Genomic DNA, 20,323 nt, shown 5'->3' with positions numbered 1-20,323 from the left:
GTTGATCTCAAACTAGAAACCATGTAGGAAAATAATACACAAGCTATGCATAAAGACACAACGACATTTTACAGTTTGGTAAAATAAATTTAAAGTCTGTGTTAAATTTTGTTTGGCCATCTAATGCTAGTTAATGAAAACAAAGCAAAAGAAGGTAGAAGAGGGACTGGTTGGCTTGTCCATAAGAAGTAATTAAAACTATAGCGACACCTATGTTTAGGAGGAGGTACTGCAGGCAATGTGCATTGTAACGAATTATAGACGAGTGGACGTTGGTTGTATTGCACGTTCATGACCACAGAGGGCGCTTTAGTCAAGGCCACTCCACCCCATCGTTGTCGAACCGTTGGCGGTTAGCAGGCGGCTCGGAGCGGGACCCTTGAAAACAAAAACAACCCACCGTGCGCTCTTGTCAGCTCCGGGAAGTCACTTTAACGATGTATTAGGGTTTACATCTAATTTTCTTGAGTATGACTAACGTTACATCGGTAGCTGTTAGTATGTTTTAAACGATATAACGCTAACGTTAGCTAGACTGGTGCTCGGGATTTGTTTTTGGTTCAATTTGCTAACGTTGAAGTATCACATATCGCGATGTCCGTGAACTCTTAACCTTAACTAACTTTCTAATCTCACTTAATCTCTGCTACAGTAACTGGCTCACTTGCCTTGCTAGTTAACGTTAGCTAGCAAAAAAGAGGACACAAAGGCAGGACCAAAACAATACAAAATGCCTCCTAAGAAGCAACAGCTGAAGACGACGACGGCAGCCAACGTCTCCAGCTCCCTGGACCTGGAGTCGGAGGACATCAGCCTGGAGACAACCGTGCCTACCACCGAGGATGTCTCCTCGTCCGACGAGCAGCGGGACGGCTCCCAGAAGGTGACCCGCCAGCTGATCGAGAGGAAGGAGCTGCTGCACAACGTCCAGCTGCTGAAAATCGAGCTTTCTCAGAAAAACCTGATCATAGACAACATGAAGGCCGACCATATGTCCAAGGTAGAAGAGAAAAATGCAGCAAAGTTCAAGTCAGAGGAAAGATGCACAGTGTTTGTTCGGATATGTGGGTGTAACTTATTCCCTCATATAGCAACATTATGAGTGGCACGAGCTAGAGTATGTCCACCTTGGCAGAGACAGAGGGAGGCAGTGACTACCATTTCCAGAACCAACCTATCTTTGTTGCAATAATAGTCCTGTGATTGTTTACATGCATGTGTTTTTATATGTCAGATTGATGAGCTGGAGGAAAGGCTGAATGATGCTCTACATCAGAAACAAGTTTTTGCCCTGAGACTGGACAGCCAGCTGAAACTAGCTCAAGAGGACAACAGGTGAGGAAAGTGGAGGAGGTGGTGGACAGTGAAACGTAAGTTACTGTAGGAAAAACTGCCAGGTCTATATAAAGTGTCAGTTTATATGACCCTAAGTCATTAAACTGGACATCGGAACATTAACATCACTGCAATACTTGAAATAATTGTGCAATATTCTGTTATATACTCTTTTCAGTTTAAAATTCCCTATTTATTGATATTTATTCATACTTCTATTACTGCTGTGCAATATCCACCGTATCATAATCATCTTAATAAGCTACACTTAACTTGACAGTGCATGCACTGTTACTTATTACTTATATTATTACATTGTATTATTATACCGTACATACTTATCATCAACCGGTAATACACATTGTACTTTACACTTATTTTAATTTTATACTTATATCCACTTGGTACTTAATCTATCTTGCCTGTATTATAGTGTATTATATTTGATTGCTTAGTACTTCTATTCCTGTGTGCATTGACGTGATAGCGAGCTGCTGTAACAAAAGAGTTTCCCCTTGGGGATCAATAAAGTATTTCTGATTCTGATTCTAATTGTTGATTTATTTGTTCTTTTTCAGAAAGTCGGTATATCCATGCAGATATAAAATATGTTTTAAAATATATATACATTTTCAAAAAACAAAAGTCGTCACCTGCAACTCTTGAAAAGGTTGAAATTGTTTAAAAATTAGGAATCTGCAGAAAAATTGACAAATATGTACACAGTTTGAGTGATTAATATTTGTCGACCATCTCTCATTTAACACGTTTGTTTTGACAGTCATCTTGCCTGAATACCAAGTAAAACCCAATGAAGAACACACACACGCTGACAAAGGCAGAGCTAGAAATGATGAAAACATAAATAGGGATATGTATTGGAAGCATGAAAAAAGTTTTAACCAGGATAACTCTACCTGTGTGATCTATCCCATCATTTAGATGGTAAGCACAGATGTGAACTGGGCTAAATAAAGATTGTCGTCACCAGAAAGCAGCAGGCTATGCGTAAGCAAGAGATGGAGGCCATCTTGCTCAGGCAGCAGCAGCTGGAGGAGACCAACCGGCAGCTGTGTGAGAAGGCTGGAGAGCTGCGGAGGTCTCTCAGGGATCTGGACATCTCCCAGGACAGGTACCGGGAGCTCCGCGACCTCCCTGATGACAAAATCTCCATACAGGAATACGTAGCTGTAAGTATGGTGGAACGCTCTCTAATCTCTACACCACCTTGTTGATGACTGGGTGACCTTTTCTTTGGGCTGTGTTTTTAGATGCGTTTCTATGAGGTGGTGACTCCTCTGCGGACTCAGCTGGCTGAGCTCAGTGTGAAGAGAGGCAGTTTGACTGAAGACCTGGATACACACAGAACCCAGATGAAGTCTTTGATGGAGGTACCCCACACATACACAAGCTTGTACTACACCTCTATGTTGCATTCTCTCACCTTTATGTTTGAGTTAACAATTTTTGAATTTGTAGGCTATTCCTTTAGCATTTTATCACTCACTTACACATTATTGTGTTGTTCATGTTTAACCATTTTTTGTTTATTTCTCTTTCATCTCTGTTCAAATCACAGACAGTGTAAAGTTCAAATAAGCATAACTGTTGAACTTGTTTGTGCAGCATATAAACAAGGCCCTGCTTTTTGTAACCTTTTCATGTGTTTGTGAGCACACATGTAATACGTGTTCAGTTGCATTTCTTTCTTTAAACTCTCAAGAACAAACTCACCTTAAACAAACACTCACTCCTCCGGGCTTTGAGTCACATATTTAGAGAGCATGAAGAATGCAAGGGTCAAGAGGTCCAGTTACTTACCTTTTGAATTCAGTGTGAAAATGGGGAAAAGACACATGGTCTAAGCCACCTAAAACGTGTTCTGTTTATGTTGGACGTGTCAGTTACAGCGTCCTCGAAATGGTCATTTTCACACCCTGCAGTGTTTAGAATGAGAGTGGTGTGATTTACAGAAAAATCCATCCAGTTAATCTAGTCAGCAGTGGCCCTGTAGGCATAAACGACATGTTGATGAGATAATGATGCAACATGCTGAAGGCAGAGTCAGAATTTGACAGTGTATTGGCGCAGAGAATGTTTTCTTGGCAATCATGAGACCCTTTGAGACTAAATGAGCATTGTTTGAATGCCACAGAGTATCTAGATCTTACTGAACAGGTGCTTGCTTTTGTTGTCACAGTTTCTTTTTTTCACTCAGATACATCCAGCAGGTAAATTACTCATCAGCTCAAGATGGTTCCAGGAAAAGGACGTGATGTTCACTGCATGAATTTGCTATTAGAGAAGCTGCAGGAACTGTATGACACTTGGAGCAAGATGCTTATAGAAATTGTCTTGATAGGGATTCTTGCTGAATTCGTGTCTGGGGCACAGCAGGTAAAATCCTGCCTGTTTGTATAGTGTATCAAATAATATGAATTCTCCATGTAATGTAAATGCTATCTGTTCTGTGTATCCACAGAGCTACGAGGAGGAGCGGCGGCTACGTACTGAGCTGGAGTTGAGGAGCCAGAGACTGACCCTAGAACTGGCCGATACCAAACAGCTGATCCAAGAAGGAGACTATCGCCGAGACAACTACCCAAACATCAAACGGTGTGTGTGTGTGTGTGTGTGTGTGTGTGTGTGTGTGTGTGTGTGTGTGACGGAACAAGAGAGGTGACTCCTTTGTAGACCTGCTTATTTGATGAGGAGGGGTCAGCCCACTACCTTTGACTCCTTTGAAGGCTGCAGTACAGTTTTGTAGGTTGTGTGCTTTGAAGGAGGCAGCGCTTGAAATGGGACCCAGCTAACATCTCCAGAACAATACATGGGGAAAAAACGTAGTCACACCACAGGTGTCTCTCTCCTATAGATTTGAGAGCAACTTGCAGCTTATTCTCACATATTAGTGATGAAAACATTATTTTACTACTATAACTTCTTGGTCTTTTGAGATATGAAGTTTATTTTGTGTTATTTGAAGACCAGTATGTTATAATAGAACTATCTGCTACCTGATGCATTGAGTATCTTAATTAATAAACTGCATGTTTGTAATATAACATGGTGTTTAAGCCTTTGTGTTTGGTTTATGAAAGAGAATCAGGAGTCAGTTTGTGTTTGTGCAGCAGTTTTTGAAGGTTGTGTATGATTACTTTAGTATTATTTGATGTTTTAGCGAGCAGCGTTTGAAAGTCAAAGTGAAATTGGTTAGGTCGGTACGTGGAAATATTTAGTTTGGATTGATTCTTTTTTCACAAAAACAAAACTCCAGAACACTTCAGTTGGTCTGTTTCTTCTTTTGTCGGAATATTTTCAGAGATATTTTTTACTTTAATTGTTTTTTTTTTTTTTTTTTTGTGAAGACAACAAATGGAATGTAATTAATTCTAGTTTTCCCCTATTATAATGGAAATTCTGGATATGTAAGTTGCAAGTTCAAATGTATGTTAACCTTTTACGCTGTGGTGTCTAGTGAGCGTGACAACTTTGAAGCAGAACTCAAGGAATTAACGAGGAGATTTGAGACACTAGACTTGACTCACACTGCGCTGACCAGAGAAAGGAACACACTCAGCAAAGAGGTGCTTCACACATACCTACACACACACACACACACACTATATATATATATATATATATTGTCTTTATAATACTCATTGAAGCCTCTTTTGGTGTACTGTGTTCTGTATTAGTTTTTCACTGTTCTCTTTTTGCTCTCCAGGTGGCGACATTGCAGCAGTCAGTGACCCTCCTGCAGAAGGACAAGGAGTACCTACACAGGCAGAACATGGAGCTTAGTGTCCGCTGTGCACATGAAGAAGACCGCCTGGAGAGGCTGCAGGTCCATACAGTTGATCAGCTAGGAGACTCATTTAATACAAATAGCATTCAATAATCACTTCTTGTTTCTGTGTTCCAGGTACAATTAGAAGACACTAAGAAGGCAAGAGAGGACGCCTACGAAAAATACGTAGCATCCAGGTTAGGCTCTGCTGTACACCAGTCACAAGCAGCCAATATTCTGGTGTTTTTAGTATATGGGACCTAAGCTGTGTCAAGAAATATCAGTCTGAAACCAAACAATGGCCAGTAACAATTTTGACATTAATGGTTACATCTGCAAGTGACATTATGATCCAGTCTATCTCACCTCTGTTCTGACCTGCATTAAGAAAGCCTCTTTGAAAAATGTTGTTTCCATAACTCTGTTCATATTTTTCTTTCATCTTCTTTCCACTACAGAGACCGCTATAAGTCAGAGTACGAGACCAAGTTGAGAGAGGAGTTGGAGAACATCAGGCTGAAAACCAGTCAGGAGATAGACAATCTGCAGAGAACCTCCAGGGAGATGTATGAGAGGGAGAACAGGTATATCAGACTTTTTTAAAGAAACTGTATGTTGGTAAAAAAATTATGAACAAATATCAGGGGTGCTATTCAAACCAGAGGAAGTTATATCAAATATCAATTATTATTTTCGCTAACCAATTTTCAGACAAGACTTTAACACTGGTGTTGTTTGTCTAAGAGCAGAAGTAATTTCATGACATTCTTTTTCACTATTCGAGCACAGGTATAGCCTGTAATGTTGTCCCTGCTTTACATGTTTGCTGTACTGTTGTTGTGGTCCACTATCAGTGAATCATGAAGATAAGAGGAAGCGCTATCACCACAGATACTTCACAGTAGCATTAAAATAAAAAGGAATTACCAACATAACTTGTTCTGTTCTATATGACATAATTCCTTTGTACAGGTGTTGAGGGCATCTTTTTTAGTGTGTGTTTGTATTTGACCAGGAACTTGCGTGAGGCTAGAGATAATGCGGTGCTGGAGAAGGACAGAGCAGTGGCTGCTGAGAGAGACACTCAGTCCAGATATGACCAACTGCTGGAACAGTGAGTTTTACCATCCATCACACACCTACAGTCCATATTTTGTTGATATACATTAAACATTGACAGACAGGTACATTCAGTTTAGCTTTTTATTCTTTCTTTTTCTGCTTTTTCTTCTATGACTACAAGCCATACTTTCTCACTCACTTCTAGTGGTATCTACCCATGCATATAGTTAGAATTGTATTTGTTTATTATAAAGGAAATTGTATTCACCTCATTTATCAAAGACAGAAAACAAAAACACAGATACCTGACAACCTAGACAAATAAAATGTATCTGCATAGCTAGATACCACTAGAAGGAGGGGAGAAAGTATGTTTTTCTGTAATTTGGGTGAACTAATTCTTTACCATGGTTTAAAGTGGGACCCGGTAAACAATATACAGTAAAAGCAGCTTTTTTGACTAACATACAGTTATATTTTTATAGAAAATCTTTTCACTTCACAAACTATTCTTGCTCTTGTTCCTCTTCTCAGTATTCACCAATTCTCAAGAAGGACTGCGTTATCAGTGGTGTATGACATAATGTAGCATTTTACAAACATCGCAAACATGGCCTTTTAGGGTTTAAACACACAACTGCTGCACTTAAATGCACTGCAGGTTACTTCCTGGATGCACTGTCAATGGGCTGTATATGGGAAAGTTACAGAACTTCACCTGAGGGGAATTATTAAACTGTCAAGTAAACTCAGGCCAGTTGGTACAGTTTTTTGTTGTCGAGGTTAACCACATCATATCGTAATTCATTCCCTGTCTTTGTAGACCAATCAGCAAAGTGTTAGCTTGTTATGGGGGGGGGCAAAGCCAGACTAGTGTGATTAATAAAGCAGGCATCATTGCTGTGCTTATTAGTGACTTAGTCCTAAATGTGTTTATTATTATAATGTAAAGCTATTCAGCTTGAATTCCTCAGTGTTTCCTTAAAAACTGTGAGCTTGTTCTTGCTCTGATGCTGATGTGTGAGCATGTTGTGGGTGCGGCAGGACTTTGGTGGCTGTGGTCTGTCTCTTACTAAACATCACATGAATGCTTTGCTGTAACTGAAGGGTCAGAAGGTCACATGGAAGACTCCAGTACCAACTGGTGTCACTGGCCAGGCTGCTTGCCTCACCGGAGTGAAATACTTTTAGTGCAGGTTGCGCTAAGTGAGAGACAGGATACTATGTAGTACTGAAGCCAATTTATATGCTGAAGAAATCTCCTGAAACTGTGGCTAATGATTTTTAATAGCTTCTTCAGACTTTCTTCAGTGTTTTCTTGTTCTTGACAAACCTTTTGCATTAACATAGTGAGCTAAACTGTGAGTTGTTTGTGGTATCCAATGTTTGGCCTTTTTGTTTATTTTTGTCTGATTTTGTAGAATGTATTTACATTTTTTATGTTGCTTTTTAGTCATTTCCCATTTCCAAACTTATTCTTTGTGATATGTGTCCACGTTGCTAGTCCCTATCTCCGCTCAAGGCAACAATGCCCAGTATAGCCTCGAAAGGTGCCTCTGGGTCATGGCCTTGTAGGAGGTTTCAAATCTTGCATGGAAATTGCAACAGATATATTGTGAGCCCTGCTATGTACACACACACACACACACACACACACACACACACACATACACACACACAACACTCCTACATTAAGCCTGCCTTTTTTCTTTTTGGAGGAGGTATTTCAGCCAGCCTTCTGAACAACTTATCTTGTTTTTGTGCTATTTTTCTGTTGCATACATGATGTGTATTTGCATCTGATTTCTCTACTCATACACACTTTTGATTCATGTTTAAGTATTGAAAGGAATTATGTAGAGAAATATGCTTCCACAACATGTCTTTTACATTCATGTTTCAAAAAAATGTGTTATTTTAAACTTTGTTTTACAATACTGTATCTGCAACAGACCGACTGACACACTCACACACACACACTCACAGCAGCAGCAGTAGTGTCCCTGTCCTGTTTACTACTACATGCCAGTCATTTCTCTAGATCCAAACCACCAGCTGTTTTTTCTTTCCATACACACACACTCACACACACACACACACACACACACACACACACACACTTCACTCTCCCTTGCACTCTCTCTCTGCTGCAGTCACATTCCCTCTCTGCTTCGCATCACAAGCCAGCAATGACAGATGCTAGCCACAAGCCCTTAACCCCTAACCTCTCGCATACCCCTATTTTTGGGGCAAGAATGAAGTAGATAAACTTGAAATGGCATCAGATGATTGTAACATAGAGAGTTTCATGTTGGCTAACAGGCCAGTTACGGTGATCAACTTGTCCAAAACAAAGACAAAATATTGAGTATGGTTTTCCATTTTCACCTATCTAGCAGACCTAAACTTGTTGTAATGAAATTGCCTCGGGAAGCCCCAGAGCCAGGTGCTCTTACCTACTGTAGCTGTAAATATTGCTATTAAAATTGGCATTTGAAAAGACAAAGAAATACCATGGCTGAAAACACTCCTCTGGAAAAGTAAGTTAAATTTTTTAAGGAACATTTCGCTTCTTTCCATCTAGATTGCAGCCGCCATTAATAAAAGAAGGCATAAAATGTCGACCAAGTGTACACGTCTGTCACTGTGAGCACCCAGCTCAGGCCTGCGCTCTATGGATGATGAAATCCTATCAGGTCAGCTGTAATCGAGAGTTATTAATATTATCCAACCAACCTCTGTGGTTTGATAGAGTCTGTGTGTGTGTGCTTGAAAGCTGCCTGAGGAAAAGCACTGGGCTCAAAAACCGTTGCCTCTCCTTGTTTTATTTTTAGGGCTGCAGCAAATGATTATTTTCATTTTCTGTTTATCTGGTGATCATTTTTCTCAATTAATCAATTCATTGTTTTGTCTATCAAATATCTGAAAATAATGCAAAAATGCCCTTCATATTTTCCCAGACCATAAAGTGATGTCTTCAAATGGCTTTTTTTAATCCAAGATGATATAAAAGCAGAAAATTCTCATATTTGGGAAGATGGAATTAACAAATGTTTGGCCGCTTGATAAATAACTTAAAAGATTAATCTATTATCAAAATGATCAACAGCCTATGTTCATCTTGTGCTCTGTTTGCAGTGTTGTTGATTTTCACATTAGAAGTTGATCATACTTAATTTTTGGGGGGGGGGCATTTTTTTGGCTTTATTGGAAAGAGTGAGAGCAACAAAGGGTGCCGGCTGGTGTGGAACCGGCAATGTTGCGGTTATATGGCATGCACTTGAACCATTCACCTACCAAGGTGCTCCAAAAGGCAAGCTGCTTCTGACTGTCTCTAAGATGTGTGCAAACTTGCCCTTTCAGACGCATTTATAGTATGTGACAATGCTTTGACGTGAAGCAGAATGGTCCTATCTGCAACAGAAACTGTAGAATACGTTCTGTCCCTTTCTTTCTTCTTTCCTAATTACTAAACACTTAAGTAGAAACACCTTTCTCTAGCTGCCAAGTAGAATCATGAAAGATCAAACAAGACCAAACATTGCTGCAAGCGCCGTTGAGAAATACTTTTCTGCGACGAAATAATTTAAGACTTAGCTTTCCTGCTCGGTGACTTAGCGTAATACTAGTTGCTAAGCTGTTAGGTACCACAGAACACTTTGAACATAACAACTCAATGTAAAAATGGTTCATTGCGCAAAGCACACCAAATAGTTACTTCCTTGCGATTTTCAAACAAACAATTATCATGCAAATTATTAGCAAATATAATTGTATTTATATGAAGGAAGACATTGCAGCATTTGTATGAAACCACCAGGCATGTCCGAGCTCAACAGGAGTTTACCCTCTGTGTGAGATGCAGCTGCTTCATTATCTAGACATGTCCACATAATCTGTCTACACCAAAATACATTATCTCACTTTTTTAACACACCTACTCACATTCATATTTAGTGAGGTGTGTGTCTTCAGTCTATGATCTACCTGCGTGTCTCCATCCACACAGGTTTCGGCAGCTCCAGCTGGGTACTGACAGCCGGGTTGCAGAACTGTCCAGCCAGGCCAAGTTGCACTCCTTCGAAGCTGAGCGCGCTCAGATGGTCAAGGAAGAGACGGCTAAGGCCCTGGCCCAGTGCCAGTTGGAGTGTGAGAAACAGCAGAAGAAACTGGAGGTACTCTAAACATACAGACCAAAAGGAGAAAATGTTTTACATGTTGCATTACAGGGGTATACCCAGTCACTAGTTTGTCATAGTGCAGTCTTATTTTCTGCTGTCATGATTTGATTTCATCCAATTAAATTTACTCCTTGGTTTGAAGTTAAGACATTCAAAGGTAGATGGTTTAATAGATATTAAACAATAAACAAACACTTGTGAACTAACACAATTTAGGTGCAGATGCCATTAACAGATTCAGAAACCCCCCTTTGCCTCATTGTCAACATTTTCAACAGTAAGCAATAATCAATATAACTGGAAAAGAAATAGAAAATCACTTTCAACATTTGCATGTAATGTAGGTGTTCAATCATGTTCAGTCAGTAGACATAGTGACACAATATTGTGAAACACAGTGTGAGAGTTTTTTAATTTGTACTGTGAAGGAAATTTGTATGAATGATTATAGGCTCAGTGCACCCTGTGGAGGCCTGTGGTACATTCATCACAGAGAATAATACCCACTTGAAACTTTCCCTCTTTCTTTGTGCTGAGATTAAGTGAAAATCACATGAATTAATACAACCAAAAATACACAACTGATGCTTAAATCATTGTTCTGTTCATTTAGGGAGGAGTCCATCCACAGTACTTAAAAATGAATGTTCCACTCTCAGGAATATGTCTGTCCAGTCTTTTTAAGTTGGTCCAGTGGCTCCATTCTTATCTCCATCCACTGCAGCACACCCATTTATACAAGAAGTTAATTGAGTGCAGATTGTTCTTTATGTCTAAATGCACTTAGCTGTGGTCCACCTCTTCACCTGTATTTAACCCTGTCCTGCTTGCCAGAGGGATATGCATGGTGTAATCATGCATTGCACATGATCATGGAAGGAAGAGGGAAGGAAGAAGATCTTTTCTCTTTTTAAAAACACAGTGAATGAAGAGCTAGTTGAGGTTTTGACATTGGAGTTTGTTGTTTAGCTTTGATTTAGTTCCAGTTGTTTATAATAGCTAGATTTAACACCATTTTAGGACAAAAGTCCTTTCATTTAGATTTTTTCTCGTTTTTTCTTTTACTTCTCTCTTTTTGTGAATGTTTTTGTCTATGCATGTAAATTATGTGTTACGGTAAATGTGGGGAATGGTGAATGTTAAGGTAAACATTTTTTAGTAAATGTACACATCTATAATTTTACCATGACAGCAACTCTGAAAGACTAACAGGAGTTTTGTTGAGTTTCATTGTGAAGAACATGAAATACATTTTAATCATACAAATTGCCATAAAAAGTTAGACCACTTTTAAATAGTGCATTAATAGTGCATTAATATTGTTTCAACAATATTTTTTAAACAACATTTTTAAAAAACAACATATAGCACAATTTGAAGCTTGCAACATAGCAAAAATAGTTTAAAAATAATAGAAATTACATAAAAAATTGTTTTGTTGTCATATGTTATGTGAAAATATGTTACAGGCCTAATACTGCAAAAATAAATAGTTAATTTAATAATATATTGAATAATCAGGAAGAAATACTCCTCAAGTCTGAAGATATAAATCGAATATCCATCATTTTATTACACTGACAGAATGTAACATGTACATTAACATTAATCATCAGGGAGATTATTTTGTACCACTTCTTCTGTCTTTTTCTCTCTCACTCCCCTCTCCTCCTGTGCCTCAGCTCCTGACCCAGGAGTTTTACAGGCTGCAGACGTCATCAGAGAAGCGGTTGGCGGAGCTGCAAGCTCAGAATGCCGAGCAGGCGTCGCGACTGGAGACGTATGAAAAGCTTGAGCAAGAGTTGGACCAAGTCACCATGCAGGCTGCCGAAAGTAAGAACATAGCATTAGCTCTTTAGTACCTATTACATTGCACATATAACTGTGGAGTCAGAGAGATAAAAGCACAAACAAACAAGCGCTGATTCCTTCAAATGCTTTGTTCTGGCATCAGAGAATGTGTGTAATAAAACTTACAGGTAGCATCATATTGGATTAAGATTTAGGGAACAATAATGGAAATATCTGAATTGTTGAGCTGTAATGGACAGCCTTGTGACAGCGGATGGAACAGAAGTTTAGGAAAATAGAAAGATGTGCAAAACACTTTCACTATAGGCTTGTCTGGTAGTTTTACAAAATCCTAATACAGGAGCAGAACAAATGAAAAACAACCACACACTGCCACATCGTTATCATAATGGTCCTGGAGATGTAAAGATGTTGTGTTTCTGTCTCTTGCCAGTTGAGAATGAAGAGGAGGCAGAGAGAGTTCTGTTCTCATATGGCTACGGAGCCAATGTTCCCACAACGGCCAAAAGAAGACTAAAACAGAGGTATAGTACGTGATACACTTCACATTTTAAGGACAGGGCACATTGTGAGAGATGTCACTAAACAAAAACTGGAATTTGCTCTTATCTCTACTGTGTGCTTTTTCCTAAATATAGTGTATTCATTAAGAAACCAGCATGCTAATATAGTATGGATTAAAATGATATGTTGGTATGCTGATTTATCAGGCAGATAATAGATATTGGACTAAAATATCAGATACTATTTCCTGACCACAGCTACATACATTATATACATTATACATTTTTTTTACATTCAACGTTTCTCACCAAAATGCATTCTGTGTATCTATAAGGCGTAACAAACATTATAAAAGCATGTTACTCATCAAACATTTGCCATGCCTTTTTTGAAGGTTTTGAAACCTGCATCGTTTAAGTTATAATCCTTGAGATTTTCATGAAATCAAACCCTAGTTTTGATACTATTTATGGTCAGCATTAGCCCTCCAATATATTTACACAATAATTATTTCTCTATATAGTAGTTTTTAGTGGTAGTGGCAGAGTCCGCCATTCCCGCTGCATTCAGATTGCCTACCTACGCACGAGGCATTTACAGAAAAACAATGCAGCATGTAATCCAGCACAATTTTATCTCACTGATAATAGCCTCACTGTTTACTGTTTGAATTCTTTACACCGCATCAGAGCTGCGCCACGTTGTGTATTTGTCACTGAGGTTATTGCTGACCGCGATAGTTCATCAAAAATGCGTCTATAAAACACGACAGTGGTCATTTTCTGCATTTGTTCGTCAGGATCATATACATTTTTGCAAGGGAGTAATGGTACACGACTGAACAGCCACAGTGAGCTGTTAGATGAAGAGTTGCATGCGACAGGCTGCCCACCTCCAACTCCTCGGCTAGGTAACCTAAAAACTACTAAAAACGATTTGCGTTGTGTGTAGCATTAAATCAGATTGCAGTTGAAATTTTTATTGACTGACTTCTTTATAAAAACAACGCAAAACAGATAAACCATTTGCTCTTCTGTTGTATTTATGACAGAGTAGCTGCTCAACAAGTGTTTGCTGTAGTATTAAACTGCACTTGCTGTTACCACGGTAATTACGGGTATCGCCGAATCAACCAGGACAGAAATCTTAAAAATTACAACTTTAGTATTAGCTGCTGTTCTTCTGCTTCTTCTTCTTCTCTTTTATTAGTGAATTTCTACCTTTTAGAGTGTATTAACGCCATCAGGTGTAGATATGCATTACCACCCTCTGCAGGATGACTTTATGTTCAGTGTTATGGCGTGTGTTATGTATTAGTGTATAAAACTCCACGGGGTACATATAAAGGGTACTTTTAAAAGTAGTATGCATAGCTGTCAGAGACCTTCTCTTTTCTTTGTTCACTAGGAGTCGCCAAAGTGAAACATTTTCTAAATCCTTTACACAAGTACACATTCAGTCTAGATTTGCCTAGTATAGCAACAACTGTTTTGTTTTTTTCTAAAAATGATGCACTAAATACACTTGCATCTTACTCTACGTTTAATCTTTGATTTGAAGCATGCATGCCAAAAACTCAAATTCATCCCAACTGTTGGTTACATAAAGTGTAGGGTAAACAATGTAGAAGAACACACTTGTGCAAATTTGTTGGTGTTGTCATGTTTTGGAATTTCCAAAACTGGGTTTGTGTTTGTGTGGCTGTCGTGCAGCGTGCACCTAGCCCGCAGGGTGCTACAGCTCGAGAGGCAGAACACATCACTGAGGAGAGAGCTGGAGAGACACAAATCACAGACAGGACAGATATCTGAAGAGGTAAACACACACACACTCACACACAGCATTCAGGTGTGTGCCTGCCTGGGGACCATCATTAATGGGATAAAGTTTAATTTAATGTTTTTTAAAAAAAATGTAAAAACTCTAAGCTGCAAGTCAGTACCTGCAACACACACTTTTTCCCACAAATCACAAATCTCCCACAGCAATTCATATTATGGTTATTCCACAGCTTCTATCAAAGCCAGAATGATTTATTTCCAATGGCTGCCAATGACCTCTCTCTGATGACATAGAACAACAGAGTTATTATCGCAGAGCCAAGCTTGATGGCTCCTCTCTCATCACCCACCATTTGCCTTCTCACACCATTGCACGACACTCTGCTATGAAAGTCAATGGCGAGACCACATCTGATCACTCTCTTAAAAACAGACTCAGTAACTGTGACATCAAACCACATTTGGGGTGGCTTTTCTCTGTGATAGAAAAAAATTACCAACAAAAAAGGAATTGAGTAGGTTGTGAGGCACCACATATTTCATCAAACACACTTCAGGACTCATTGATGAGAGTGTCTCCTGCCCTTTTTTCCTGAAACGTTTGCCCAAGTTTAACAATGGACCCACCAAATCTACCTTTTAAGGCTGTGTCAGGAAAATGTTGTTTGAGAGCAGACAGCAGACACCGCAGACCTTACATGAGAAAAATGACACATTAGAGTCTTAGTACCTGTCACAATTGTTGACACAGTGGGAAACAGTGCCAAAAACCGTGACGGCCACGCTCTTTACTCTTCCAACGACTCACCACACCAATCATTAAGGCTTTTATTGTGTTTGGCACACTATGTGCATGTGTGTGCAACGCTGAGACTTTAATTTTGGGCGTGTGTATTTTGTCTGTGCGTGACTGTGTGTGAAGTCACATGTCTGCTACTCATGCTCTGATGCTAAACTTTTTTGAAATTATGAGAATGACAGCTCTGGCAGCCAGTGTGCTTGCTTTTTCCCCACTCATTATAATCTCAATGAGAGGAGAGATTGTGCAAACCAGAATAGAGAGGTTGGGCAGATTTGACTAAATAAGCTAGCCATTCAACTGTCAGCTGTTATTGACTTGCACTCATCTGAAATACCTCATAAGTCATCAAGTATGAAAAGACAGGGTGAATTATTTTTTTTTAACTAGAAAGGACAAGGGTGTTAACCACTTAACCACCCACACAGATTCCCTGACTAACTAACTATTGTCCTTAACCTCCCACCCAGTTCTCCTCACTATTGGCTGGCTGTAAAAGTGGTTTAATGTGTAACACCCTAACTTTATCTATTGTTCTGAGATTAAGCATGATACTGACTGAGCAATCTTGCTTTAGGTACAGTAAATGTAGACTCATATATGAAGGATCATCAAAACACTATAAAGGTGCTTTTTTAACAATAATTCCAAGAATGATGTTGGAATGTTGTTAAGACTGTGTCTTCATTGTATTCCCACTTTATGTCTTCATCTTTAAATCTAGTGTACTACTACTATTAATAAAAAGGATCAAACTCAGCTGTGCCTTTATAAAACTTGCATTTAGAGATAAGGAAATCTTGGTTGTGGTTTTTGCTTCAAGAGTCATTCAGAAATATCTACAGAATTGCACTATTTTTACAATATTAACTTCATGTTTTAAAGTTGAAATATTCTTTAACTGCTAACATCAGCTTTTACAAGTGGATGTTATGTTCAGTATAATGAACATTGTGGTGACAGGGTTAGGGTTATGACGTGAAAAAATGTAGAAAAATAAAATATCTTCTATAGGTACAGTAATTGTTTCTATAATTGCTCAAGTAGTCACATCTGTGTGTTCTTCCTCAGTTGTTGGCAGCCAACCAGCTGTTACAGCAGACGCAGCAGCCCTATAGCTTTCTGATTGAGACAGTGAAACAAAGGGACGCACAGATCAACACGCTGAAGGAGCGTCTCATCTCGCTTGAGGATGATGTCAGGTACATTCACAGAGAGGAAATACATGTCTCTATGCAAGGAGGAACTGAAATAAAAAGAAAATCAACACATGACCTTTTTTTAATTGAAGGCAATTAGGTCTTCTGTCTTGCTTGCTTGGACTGTTAATGTCATTTGTGGCATTTTGTTTCTTTAATTTACTCATCATGGCAGCAAGCCATACCTCCCCGCCCTTGGGCGTCTCTGCTTTATCTCCCTTTGTCTCCCTTTGTCTTCTTCTGTCCCTCTCAGACCTAGCTCATTCTGTCTTTGTGCAAACCTGCATGTGCATAAGTTTGTCTATGCCCGATAAGTTCACATCAGCACACCAAAAGCTACCTGGCTCTGGCCTAAACCCCCCTTGTCCCCCTCTGTATTTTAACCTGAGAAATATGCAAATTGACAGACTGCAGGTTTTCTCTTGCTGCTCACTACTACTAAGCGCTCACCTCAGGCAAGCAAGAAAGCAAAAAAAAAATCCTTTAAAACACTCTCCAGCTTCTCAAACATCTCCATGAAGTTTTCATGTGGCTTTGCAGTGCTATCTGTTTCACAGCAGAGACACAGCTCACAGGAGATTCTAACTTTATGTACTACATTTTCTCTTTCTTCAGTATTAATTGCATTCACAGTTTGTTTGGTGATATTCAAAATTCACTCAGCTCAAATCAGCTAACAGTGTCTCAGTAGGCTACAAGACCCACAAGTTTAAATCTTTATTCCAGAGTTCTCCGTGAACAGTGGCGAACCTACCAAGCTGTTGTTTCAAGATTTGCAAGATGATTTGCTTTAAAGCGCCCCCATTACATGCTCCTGCTTGTATGTTTCACAGCCCCAGGAAAGAACACTTGGACAGTACTGTAGAGAGCTTGAGTTTTTCTCACAAGATATAAGCCTTAAAAAAAAAAGCAATTGATTATTTATTTAGTATATTTTAGAAATTCATGACTCAGGTAATTTATGGTAATAACTATAGTAATGCTTATCTATTAACTCAAGATCTGATCCCTCTGCCTGTTTTTGGGTATAACCCCAGTTCTCTGAGGAAAGAACGGAGTGCTCTGCAACAGGTGAAAAACAACATGGCTGCCGATCTTGAGAGACTCCTCAACCATCGAGAGGTACACATGATGATGGTGTTTGCTGTTGGATGTTAGTTGTTTGTTATTTTAGCTATTTGATGTTTTCCACTGGGATGTTATGTAGTTGTGACAACTACATTCAATACAAGGCAATACAGAGAAACAATGACAACAACCAAAAAATAAATAAATAAAATAATATTTTTTAAATATTTTTTTAATTAACCCATTACTCTTTCAATGAATTGTTTTGTATAAAGAATATCAGAAAACTATTTTAAAAAATCCCTCACAATTTCCTTGCGCTCAAGGTGATGTCATCAAATGTCTTCTTTTGTTAATTAAAAAATATTTAATTATAATTTAAGACAAGGAAATTTGAGAACCTGGAACCATTAAATGTTTTTTTTTTCCGATTATTAAAATATTTGCTGATTAATTTTCTGTTGATCAACTAATTGATGAATCGACTAATCGTCGCAGCTCTACTTTTTGTACAGGGTTTTGATAGTCACATAGACAAGTTATTGCACTGCGTTGCAACGCTTCCTTCCAGATTGTGTGTGCTCGTATGTGCGTGTGTGCATGAGTGTGTCCCCCCAAGCCAGCCGTTTGCTGTATTAAGTATGTGCCCTGTCATAGACAGCTGTTCCTCAGCTTGGCTGTTTGGGATGCCACCAGGGTGCGTGTGTATTTTTGTGTGTGTGTGTGTGCTTATGCGTGTGTTTGACATGCCAGGGCTCATGTCCTCAGGGGTGATAAATAGAACCGTGAAATGGCCCAGAGTCCTCCCCTCTGCCCTGCTGCCACCCCCGCAGACCCTTGAGCTTGTTGAGCTTATTGCAAGTCGTCCCATAGTTGGACTTAAAGAGTTCAGCTGTGTTGGCCTGTGGTTCAGGACAAACATGTCATCAAAAAGCAGCAATACAAATTCTTGAAAACATACACAACAAAAATTTATTGTAATTTTTGCATCAAGATATACCAATCATTCAAAATATTTGTAATACATTTATTATATGAATTTTTAGTTCATCCTATAATTTCTGTCAAAAATAACCTGGTGATTTAGATGAGATTTCTGGCCTTTTGGACACACTCCCAGTTATTTCTCATAAAGAATCCTGTTTATTGTTTTACCATTATTTTCACATCCCTATTTTTATGAACGATGTGATTCTCCAGGAGCTAGCAGTGATGAAGCAGGTCCTGATCAGCATGCGGTCCAGACAGGGAGACGCTCTAAACCTGTTGGAAACAGATAAATCTGGTATCAGGACCTCTGGTGCAGAAAAACACCAGTCCAAACGCATCAGCAGGACCACAGAAGAAGAGTCGCCAAACAAACCCAAACCCACTGTGTTTGTAAGTGTCTGACTTGGCAACACCCTTGTATGAGTCACACCACCTGAACCTGCCTGGACAGAAGTTCAGACCAAAGGAGCATTACAGGTTGACAGAAAATGATAAATAGCTTTTTTGTCATTTTGTTTCATTTGAGCTTTTCACTGCAGTCAGCTAAGCAAAGATATGCTGTAGTATATATCCTTAATATTAGAAAGTCCAATAGATGAAAATATCTTAGGAATCCAAACAAGAGCTCCTGCTGTCATGCACTTCATACTTTTCTAACCGTCATTTTCCCTCTCTGTGTCTTTCCTTTGCAGACCAATAAAGAAGTTTCTGATTGGCACCAAAAGCTGAAGGAGAAACCCAAATGAACAGTCATTTGCGCTACTACTGGTGCTATTATAATTGTCACTCAGGACTTTAACAATCTTATGTTTTATCAAGGATTTTGTACTTTAAACTTGTACATTTCTTTTCAAATTTTGACGACTTTTGAAATACAAAGGCATAAACTGGTGTCCAGAGTGTTTTGTTGTTCTCATCCTTGGTTACATATTGTTCAGAGATGATAAATTCCCTGTGTACTGTTCCAAAACCAGAGGTATTACCTTCCACAGGGTACACATTTTTAGCTAACTTACTGCCCAAAAATTCCTCTTTCTTGGCAGTGGTCTCTTTTATTAGGTCTGTCTATCATTATTTCCTCATCTTTTCCAGGTTTGCAGATACTTTTGGCTACAGACAAACAGCATTGCAGGAACCTTAGCCTCTGATTTGCACGAGCCGAGGCTCATTTAAATATAGACATAGTAGGCATACCTTTATCATTTCAGACCATGTTCTTATCGGTGTCATATTAAACTCGGCCAGAGGACTGCTTTAAAGCTGGTTTGTCCCTTTTCATCAGTTTTTCCCCCTCTAATGCTTTTTACTAAGTGAGCCTACAGTACTTCACAATACACCACCTTCTTTTCCTGTTATATGAAATAGCTAGATTTTTACATTTTTGTGTGAGATATTTTCAGGCCTGTTTTATTTCTGAGTTGCCATAGCACAAGGTATTTTCCATAATAAACTGTAGGATGAAGTGTGAAAATGTGATTTTGTGCTATGCAAATAGTCTTGACTTGACAGGACTTAATAATGTGGAGGAAAGACCATCCAATACAAGAATGTCCTGTTAACTTAAATTATTTAAAATTTACTATCCCATATTAAAGGGGCACTCCACCGATTTTGCATATGAAGTTCAGTTTACTTGTCACTAAACGTACCACTCAACCTGTGACATTTGTTGTGTAATGTGATCTGTGGAGGAGTTTTCCAAAGTCTAAAAAATAAATTAACTTGAGACATTTTTAACAGAAAGCTTGCATTGCAAACTGGGGGTGTGAGGTTTGAAAGAAGCAGGCATTAAGAGTCTAATG

At 38.9% G+C, this 20,323-nt stretch overlaps 1 protein-coding gene across 2 annotated transcripts; it reads left to right on the top strand.

Annotated features, from left to right (window-relative positions):
• Positions 1 to 264: 264 nt before the first annotated feature.
• pibf1 (progesterone immunomodulatory binding factor 1) lies at positions 265 to 19,412 on the top strand. 2 transcript variants are annotated; one of them, XR_006379848.1, is made up of 18 exons: positions 265 to 1,000; positions 1,235 to 1,335; positions 2,327 to 2,525; positions 2,607 to 2,726; positions 3,818 to 3,951; positions 4,814 to 4,922; positions 5,063 to 5,182; positions 5,261 to 5,322; positions 5,584 to 5,709; positions 6,141 to 6,239; positions 10,197 to 10,362; positions 12,051 to 12,201; positions 12,614 to 12,704; positions 14,397 to 14,499; positions 16,336 to 16,466; positions 17,501 to 17,585; positions 18,732 to 18,998; positions 19,214 to 19,412. XR_006379848.1 is itself a non-coding variant. In XM_044213827.1 (18 exons), exons 1-18 carry the CDS (start codon positions 731 to 733, stop codon positions 19,265 to 19,267), a joined length of 2,301 nt encoding a protein of 766 aa, XP_044069762.1. In that variant the 5' UTR covers positions 265 to 730; the 3' UTR covers positions 19,268 to 19,412. The 2 variants fall into 2 exon arrangements, 1 of the variants encoding a protein (XP_044069762.1); XM_044213827.1 differs by having other exon boundaries at positions 18,732 to 18,911.
• Positions 19,413 to 20,323: the final 911 nt, after the last annotated feature.

This window comes from Siniperca chuatsi, linkage group LG11 (assembly GCF_020085105.1).
Source record: "Siniperca chuatsi isolate FFG_IHB_CAS linkage group LG11, ASM2008510v1, whole genome shotgun sequence".
Classification (NCBI taxonomy): Eukaryota; Metazoa; Chordata; class Actinopteri; order Centrarchiformes; family Sinipercidae; genus Siniperca; species Siniperca chuatsi.
The sequence above is the reverse complement of the archived record's forward strand: the minus strand, read 5'-3'. Positions and strand labels throughout refer to the sequence as shown.

What these genes read in the sequence shown, in the direction of transcription:
- pibf1 (XM_044213827.1), top strand. Translation starts at nt 731, where the DNA reads ATGCCTCCTAAGAAGCAACAGCTGAAGACGACGACGGCAGCCAACGTC. An exon ending in CACCATGCAGGCTGCCGAAA is followed by an intron (nt 12,202 to 12,613) that starts GTAAGAACATAG and finishes GTCTCTTGCCAG; the next exon opens with TTGAGAATGAAGAGGAGGCA. An exon ending in AACCCAAACCCACTGTGTTT is followed by an intron (nt 18,912 to 19,213) that starts GTAAGTGTCTGA and finishes TTTCCTTTGCAG; the next exon opens with ACCAATAAAGAAGTTTCTGA.